The sequence below is a fragment of the Oncorhynchus keta genome, chromosome 22 (genome assembly GCF_023373465.1).
Source record: "Oncorhynchus keta strain PuntledgeMale-10-30-2019 chromosome 22, Oket_V2, whole genome shotgun sequence".
NCBI lineage: Eukaryota > Metazoa > Chordata > Actinopteri > Salmoniformes > Salmonidae > Oncorhynchus > Oncorhynchus keta.
The window spans coordinates 55927543-55937088 of NC_068442.1; the positions used below are offsets into that span (position 1 = coordinate 55927543).

Below are 9546 nucleotides of genomic sequence, written 5' to 3' on the forward strand. Positions count from 1 at the left end.
CTGTAGGTAACCAGCTACTGTAGGTAACCAGCTACTGTAGGTAACCAGCTACTGTAGGTAACCAGCTACTGTAGGTAACCAACTACTGTAGGTAACCAGCTACTGTAGGTAACCAGCTACTGTAGGTAACCAGCTACTGTAGGTAACCAGCTACTGTAGGTAACCAGCTACTGTAGGTAACCAGCTACTGTAGGTAACCAGCTACTGTAGGTAACCAACTACTGTAGGTAACCAACTACTGTAGGTAACCAGCTACTGTAGGTAACCACTACTACTGTAGGTAACCAGCTACTGTAGGTAACCAGCTACTGTAGGTAACCAGCTAGGTAACCAACTACTGTAGGTAACCAGCTACTGTAGGTAACCAACTACTGTAGGTAACCAACTACTGTAGGTAACCAGCTACTGTAGGTAACCAACTACTGTAGGTGTAGGTAAACAGCTGGTATCCAACTGTAGGTAACCAACTACTGTAGGTAACCACCTACTGTAGGTAACCAGCTACTGTAGGTAACCAGCTACTGTAGGTAACCAGCTACTGTAGGTAACCAGCTACTGTAGGTAACCAGCTACTGTAGGTAACCAGCTACTGTAGGTAACCAACTACTGTAGGTAACCAGCTACTGTAGGTAACCAACTACTGTAGCGTAGGTAACCAACTACTGTAGGTAACCAGCTACTGTAGGTAACCAGCTACTGTAGGTAACCAGCTACTGTAGGTAACCAGCTACTGTAGCGTAGGTAACCAGCTACGTAACCAACTACTGTAGGTAACCAGCTACTGTAGATAACCAGCTACTGTAGGTAAACAGCTACTGTAGGTAACCAGCTACTGTAGGTAACCAACTACTGTAGGTAACCAGCTACTGTAGGTAACCAGCTACTGTAGGTAACCAACTACTGTAGGTAACCAGCTACTGTAGGTAACCAGCTACTGTAGGTAACCAACTACTGTAGGTAACCAGCTACTGTAGGTAACCAGCTACTGTAGGTAACCAGCTACTGTAGGTAACCAGCTACTGTAGGTAACCAGCTACTGTAGGTAACCAGCTACTGTAGGTAACCAACTACTGTAGGTAACCAGCTACTGTAGGTATCCAACTACTGTAGGTAACCAGCTACTGTAGGTAACCAGCTACTGTAGGTAACCAGCTACTGTAGGTAACCAGCTACTGTAGGTAACCAGCTACTGTAGGTAACCAGCTACTGTTGGTATCCAACTACTGTAGGTAACCAGCTACTGTAGGTAACCAGCTACTGTTGGTATCCAACTACTGTAGGTAACCAGCTACTGTAGGTAACCAACTACTGTAGGTAACCAGCTACTGTTGGTAACCAACTACTGTAGGTAACCAGCTACTGTTGGTATCCAACTACTGTAGGTAACCAGCTACTGTTGGTATCCAACTACTGTAGGTAACCAGCTACTGTTGGTATCCAACTACTGTAGGTAACCAGCTACTGTAGGTATCCAGCTACTGTAGGTAACCAGCTACTGTAGGTAACCAGCTACTGTTGGTATCCAACTACTGTAGGTAACCAGCTACCCATAAAGCAATAAACCAGAGACGGTGTAAATAAAAAATTAATTACCTAACCAAAGAAGTTATCTCGCGACACAGAGGTAAGTAGTGACACCCTTGCTAGCAACCAAGCGAGAGTAAAATCTATAAGATGTTTGTTCACGCCAGGAATAAAAACAATAATGTTCATTCACCTTGTTTGTTCGCCTGCGCCGTGTGTATAAAAGTAATAAATAAAACCCGCAGCAATCCTACGCATGACAATTTAGTTTTTGTTGATGAGTGAAGAAAACTCTGTGCTCTTTCCCGGCTCGCCATGCTGATGTGTGTCTCGGTATCCGTGTGAAGGGGCAACTGCTTGCATGCACATATAAACACTGCTACAGGAGACAGATAGATCTCTCTACTAGCTAGTGAACTCGAGAAAGCCCCTGCTGGAAGTCTGTCAGACAGCAGTGCAGTGCATATAATAATGATTGTAATTTCTTAAACTCCTGTAGCGCTTTTCATAATATAAAAGTGCTTCATAAGCAACGAACAAACAAACAAAATATAGCTGCGAGAAGCAATGAACGGGGTTCACAGGATGACAAAAAGTACACAAGATCAGTTGGATAACGAAGCAAGTACTCTATCATGTGGGAACTTATTCCTTTATGTTCAATCATGAGTCTAAATACAACATCTGGAGTGAATCTGAAGTATGGTTCATGAGAAAAATATGATTTTGAGCGCAAGTGTTACATATGCAAATAATTAGTTTGAATAGTTTCCTTGTTTTTGTTAGATACCAATACCAAGTTAATCTTAGGCACGTCCATGATAGCGATGTCAAGTGTGGAGTGAATTTACAGTGGTTTAAATACACATGTAAAATCTGATTTTTGATTTGTCAATAACTTAGCCATCTTTTGACCAATCCCCCAGTTTTTCTCAAACTAAGTTAAGATATGTACCATGGGCCGACATTCCATTGGTGTCATTTGGACTTATGTTTCATGAGAAGAAGATTTGAAGTATTTTTTAGCATATTAGCATATGTGCTAATATGTATCTACTGGTATATTGGGGCCATTTTTGAATGCATCAACTATATTTTCTCAAAGTATTTAGGGACTATTGTGATGAGTCCAAAAAACACATTTGGAATGAATCAAGGTGGTGCAGCCTGTCCCTGGACGTCCTCCTGCAGGCTTGGGAAAAGCCTCAGATCTCTCAGCCGTTCCCGTGGACTCCCACGACTTCCGGGAGGTTTTCAGCATCGACCCTACGACTGCGCCATTGACCTCCTCCCGGGTACCACACAGCCTCGGGGGAGGCTTTATTCCTTGTCTGGTCCAGAGACCAAGACCATGTATGGGTACATTGAGAACTCTATGGATGCAGGGTTTATTCCTCCTTCGTCCTGTCTGGCAGCTATACTCGTCTGGAGCATCGAGATCCTGGTCCGCAAAGCGCAGTGTTCCCAGCCGTTTAACCGGGCGCGGCGAACCAGTTGTTTGTCCCATATTCTGCTCGGCCCCCAGTCCTGGAATGGGCTTATTCCTCTAATCTTATCTGCCATCACGACTCCTGAGGAATCATGGTTTTCCTCTGACAACGGTTTTGGTGGCCCACCATACTTCCTGACGCCTCCACATTTGTAGCTTCCTGCATTGTGTGTGCGCTGAATAAGACTCTGCGGCAAGCTGCGGCAGGTCTCCTTCAACCACTCCCTTTTCCTCACCACCCCTGGTCCCATATATCACTGGACTTTGTCACTGGTCTCCCTCCGTCCAATGGCAACAGCACCATCCTTACGGTAGTGGATAGGTTTTCTAAAGCCGCCCATTTCATTCGCCTTCCAAAGTTACCCTTAGTCAAGGAGACGGCTCAGCTCATGGTCTTCCGGATCCATGGATGCTCAGTCAACATGGTCTCCGATTGTGATCCTCAGTTCTCATCCCGGTTCTGGAAGACGTTCTGCACCCTCAATTGGTCATTGGCCAGCCTGTCCACCGGGTTTCATCCCCAATCTAACGGCCATTCAGAGCATGCCAATCAGGACCTGGAGACGACTCTTTGTTGCCTCGTATCTGCCAACCCAATCACCTGGAGCCAGCAACTCATGTGGGTGGAGTATGCCTGCAGCACCCTTCCCTGCTCGGCCACTGGTCTCTCGCCCTTTGAGTCTTCCTTGGCTTACCAGCCTCACTCTTCCCTGAGCAAGAGGAAGAAATCAGCGTACCCTCGGCCCAGATGTTCGTCCGTCGCTGTCGGCGTACCTGGTAGAAAGCCAGGTCCGCTCTTTTTAAGACCACCTCCATGTATCGGCGACAGGCAGAGGATATGGCTCTCCACTCAGGATCTGCCCAATGGGGGGAGTTCCGCAAACCTTCCCTCCGCTTTATTGGCTCTTTCCCCATCTCTAAAGTCCTTATCCCCACTGTTGTTCGCCTTCTGTTGCCCCGCACCCTTTGTATACATCCCACTTTCCATGTGTCTACGATTAAACCTCTGTCTCACAGCCCTTTGTCCTGACCCTGAGCCAACCTGCCGCTCTGTCCCTGATTAACTCTGCCTTGGATTATGAACCTCTGCCTGACCTTGACCTGCCCTTTACATGACCCTATTTTATAATAAATAATCTGAGAATTTAACCATCCGCCTCCCCCTGGGTCATATCCTGAGTTGTGATAATTACAGAATGATTCATTAAAAAATAAGCAGTCCAGCTGGCTTTTCACGCTCTCCCACTTTTCTGCATTAAAGTGGACACGCTCTAGCAAATAAATCACACCGCGGCATCCCTGTGATTCCCATTTGTCCTATAATTTGGTAGTGGTACTCTTGTTTAGGTTTGAGAGCGTAGGGACCATCAGCTCTTTGACGGAGGTATTTACAACCCCTGACTTGGTCTGGGCACTTTATTCCTCTGGACTTTCCAGTCAGGAGATGTGCCTAAATGGGGGGCATAAGGGTTGACAACAAAGCTACATGGGAACACTTTGTACCCAGTGACTTCGGTGTACAGTGCTGCTGCAACCGTCTCAAGCTCCAGGCCTCTCTTCATCGTCTTGGTCTGCACGGTCTTTTCCTTCTGCATGCTGGTGGCAAGGCTGTCAGTCTGCTACCCTCTTAAAAGAGGATGAAGTTGGGTTCAAATCCAGGCTCTGTCGCAGCCGGCTGCGACCAGGAGGCCCACTGGGCGGCGCACAATTGGCCCAGCGTCGAGGGTTTGGCCAGCAGGGATAACCTTGTCTCATCGTGCACTAGCGACTCCTGTGGTGCACGCTGACCAGGTCGCTAGGTGTACGGTGTTGGATGGGCATTGTGTCAAGAAGCAGGGCGGCTTGGTTGGGTTGGGTTGGGTTGGGTTGGGTTGGGTTGTGTTGGGTTGGGTTGTGTTTCGGAGGACACACGGCTCTCGATCTTCGCCTCTACGGAGTCCGTACGGGAGTTGCAGCGATGAGACAAGACTGTAACTACTAACAAAATTGGACACCACGAAATTGGGGAGAAAGAAGGAGTGAAAAAGAAAGGGGGATAAAGGAGGATGAAGTAAAGTACTGGGAGCAGACGCCATGTTGTTGTTGTTGCTCTACATTCTACATCCATGGCATTCTCCTTGTCCAGTGCCTCTGCTTCAGACTGGGAGAACATAATTGAGTGACAACCAATTCCAGATGAGGAAACATAAACCAGGTATGGTTTGTGGGTTAGCATGCTGGCCGACTTCCAGCCACACATTCTTAAGAAGTCGCCTTATCTTCCTAACATAGTAGGTCCTGTCTTTGCCTCAATCTGACATTGAAGCAGTGACCTTCTGCACAACAGGGAGGGGTATACACTATACTCGTCAATTTGGTTGTCACTCAACTTTTCTCATTGACTGCAATGTATCGACATAAGCATCATAAGCATCAGTAGGATGACACTCATCTTCTCGTTGTCCAGTGCCTCTACTTCAGACTGGGAGATCATATCACTGTTAGAATACATCTCATTCAGAAGTGTAGTGAAACAGCTGTTTGGGAACTCATCAATCGGGTTGGAGGAGGAGGAGCAGGAGGAGGGCTCTGTATTCTCCAATAGTGGGAGCTGCAAAAGAACATTTATTACAAAGCACCAATGGCTTGTTTAAATCATTTGGTGTATTTTTCCAGAAAGGAGCACCCCCAGTTAGAAGAAGAACAGATACGTTCTAAAGGAGGAGGAGATCACTCTAATTACTTTTACCAAATTATAAATCATCCCCACGGACAACTGTCCCCTTGACATACAAGAGAGTAAATAGGCAGATTCAGCTGATGAAAGAGCTGGCTTTCAGATTTCATATGGACTTACAAAGTGTTAACACTTCATTCAATTCCTGGGTGGACTTTATGTGTGACAGGCCAGGTCAGTTGTCTGTTCGGCCTCATAGGGACAACATCACAGACAACAGACCATTATAACCCCAGGAGAGATTTCCCCGACAATCTTTGTAATACTAGAGAGACTAGAGTTAAAGACGGAGAAACCAAAAGCTCACTGCTACTGCAAAGCCAAACTTCTTCCAACTACACGACTAAATTCTCTGATAATATGTGATCCACTTGGCTCACCTATATGTGCTCTCTACACAGGATCCATTTCTGACAGAGAAATATTTAAACAATGTAACGTCACAGAGTTTACCGCAAAGTCTGCTTTGTTGTGGCTACCTTAAGAGAGGTGATGGGCTCATGGCAGACAAAGGGTTTCTCATTGAGAAAGATGTGGAGGAAATTGTCCTTGGATGAAACATTCCTCCCGTTTAGTCCAACCTACCAAAACCAGAACCAGATGTGGAGATAACAAAGAGAAGCGTAGGATGCACGTGGAATGGGCAACAGCCCAAATTAAGAAGTTTAAAAATAGTATCTGTCAAGATCCTCTATTCCAGATGAGGAAACATAAACCAGATGGTTTGTGGGTTAGCATGCTGGCCAACTTCCAGCCACACATTCTTAAGAAGTAGCCCTATCTTCCTAACATAGTAGGTCCTGTCTAGTTCTCAGGAAGGCTGTAGTGATGCACGAATACACTATACTCGTCAATTTGGTTGTCACTCAACTTTTCTCATTGACTGCAATCAGGGCCTAAAATTAACACCCGCCACCCACCAAATGCAGGTACATTTTGGCATTGGTGGGTAAAGATGTCTATTTCATGTTGGCAGGTGGTCAAGCAATAAGACACCTTGGAGGTTTGTGGTATATGGTCAATATACCATGGCTAAGGGCTGTGTCCAGGCACTTCGCCATACACCACACCCCCTCAGGCCTTATTGCTTTAATGTCCCAGCTCGCGTGACACGCAGCAACACTGCCTGCCTGGGGAGTTGTGTGCACGGCAGTTGAAGTGACAAAGATTCATTTTTAGAAGTGCTGTGCACAGGCATTAAAATTTGATCTAATTTACTCAAAAGTGAGACTATCTTTGTGTTTCTTGTCACGACTCCTACCGACGGTGGCTCCCCTTCCCGTTCGGCGGTCGTCTTCACCGGCCTTCTTGCTGCCACTAATCTTTTCCTCCCCTCTGAACTCTTCGAACTCTGTCTCCTGCGTCTGACTCCTTCCTCCCCTACACCCCGGGCATTACATTTCTTGGCTATTTACATAGTTTTGCTCACAGCCTAGGTTGCTTTTCAATGTTTGAGTTTGATTCCCCTGCTAGGGAAGACACATCCCCTGCTAGATTCTCTATCTCACAGGCAGCCACACTTTCACCGAGGACCCTCGCTGTCACGGTAACCTCCCGCCCCTGCTAGATTCTCTATCTCACAGGCAGCCACACTGTCACCGAGGACCCTCGCTGTCACGGTAACCTCCCGCCCCTGTTAGATTCTCTATCTCACAGGCAGTCACACTGTCACCGAGGACCCTTGCTGTCACGGTAACCTCCCGCCCCTGTTAGATTCTCTATCTCACAGGCAGTCACACTGTCACCGAGGACCCTTGCTGTCACGGTAACCTCCCGCCCCTGTTAGATTCTCTATCTCACAGGCAGCCACACTGTCACCGAGGACCCTTGCTGTCACTCACAGGCAGTCACACTGTCACCGAGGACCCTTGCTGTCACGGTAACCTCCCGCCCCTGTTAGATTCTCTATCTCACAGGCAGCCACACGGTCACCGAGGACCCTTGCTGTCACGGTAACCTCCCGCCCCTGTTAGATTCTCCATCTCACAGGCAGTCACACTGTCACCGAGGACCCTTGCTGACACGGTAACCTCCTGCCCTTAAAGTGGCACATTAACATTTGTGTCTCATCTGTGATATCGGATATTAAATATTGGATATTAAAGCAATAATGCCTGAGAGGATGTGGCACTGTATATGGCCAATATACCATGGCTAAGGGCTTTATCCAGGCTGTACTCCATGAAGCATCGTGCCTAAGAACAGCCCTTACCTGGGTTTCATCCAGACGTGACTCTTGGCATTCAGGCCAAACAGTTCAATCTTGGTTTCATCAGACCAAAGAATCTGCAGAGATGGTTTTCCTTCTGGAAGGTTCTTTCCTCTCGACAGAGGAACTCTGGAGCTCTGTCAGAGTGACCATCGGGTTCTTGGTCCCCTCCCTGACCAAGGCACTTCTCCCCCAATTGCTCAGTTTGGCCGGGCGGACAGCTCAAGGAAGTCTTGGTGGTTCCAAACGTCTTCCATTTAAGAATGATGGAGACTACTGTGTTCTTGGGGACCTTCAATGCTGCAGACATTTTTTAGTACCCTTCCCCAGATCTGTGCCTCGACACAATCCTGTCTCGAAGCACTACGGACAATTCCTTTAACCTCATGGCTTGGGTTCTGCTCTGACATGCACTGTCAACTGTGGGACCTTATATAGACAGGTGTGTGCCTTTCAAAATCATGTCCAATCAATTGAATTTACAACAGGTGGATCAAGTTGTAGAAACATCTCAAGGTTGATCAATGGAAGCAGGATGGACCTGAGTTCAATTTCGAGTTTCATAGCAATTTATTTTTATTTTTTATTTTTAATCAATGTAATAACATTTCTAAAAACCTGTTTTTGATTTGTCATTATAGGGTACTGTGATGTCATTACAGGGTACTGTGTATAGATTGATGAGGGGAAAAATAGAATTTAATAAATGTTACAATAAGAAAATGTGTAAAAAGTCACAAGGTCTGAATACTTTCCGAAAGGCACTGTACTTGGAAAATGGTTCTACCTGGAACCAACAAGGGTTATTCAAAGGGTGCTACTATGGAGACAACTGAAGAACCCTTTTAGGTTTTAGATAGCACCATTTTGGTTCCAGGTAGAACCATTTTAGAGTCTATATAGCACCTTTTTGGTTCCAGGTAGAACCATTTTAGAGTCTATATAGCACCTTTTTGGTTCCAGGTGAGATACTATTAGATTGGTCAACAGTAGAGATGTTTGTTGTCATTTTGTTGTCATTCACTTGTGAAATACTACATCCACAACCCCTTGTCCCGTACAGCCATCACCCACAACCCCTTGTCCTGTACAGCCATCACCCACAGCTCCTTGTCCTGTACAGCCACAGCCATCACCCACAACCCCTTGTCCTGTACAGCCATCACCCACAACCCTTGTCCCGTATAGCCATCACCCACAACCCCTTGTCCCATATAGCCATCACCCACAACCCCTTGTCCTGTACAGCCATCACCCACAACCCTTGTCCTGTGACAGCCATCACCCACAACCCCTTGTCCTGTACAGCCATCACCCACAGCTCCTTGTCCCGTAACAGCCATCACCCACAACCCCTTGTCCTGTACAGCCATCACCCACAACCCCTAATATCCTGTATAGCCATCACCCACAGCTGTTGTATTTACAGCCATCACCCACAGCTCCTTGTTTGACAGCCATCACCCACAACCCCTTGTCCTGTACAGCCATCACCCACAACCCCTTGTCCTGTACAGCCATCACCCACAACCCCTTGTCCTGTATAGCCATAGATGAGGTCACCTGGACAGTCCCGTACAGCCTCATGTATCATACAACCCCTTGTCC

At 46.8% G+C, this 9546-nt stretch overlaps 1 protein-coding gene across 1 annotated transcript in view; it reads right to left on the minus strand.

Moving 5' to 3' along the window:
• Nucleotides 1–1927, minus strand: part of tmem131 (transmembrane protein 131) — a 142291-nt gene extending 140364 nt beyond the window's left edge. The window contains exon 1 of the mRNA XM_052475677.1: nt 1718–1927. Within this exon, the coding sequence (XP_052331637.1) occupies nt 1718–1841 (124 nt within the window). The 5' untranslated portion in view covers nt 1842–1927. The remainder of the gene's footprint in view (nt 1–1717) is intronic.
• Between the last annotated feature and the right edge of the window lie 7619 nt (nt 1928–9546).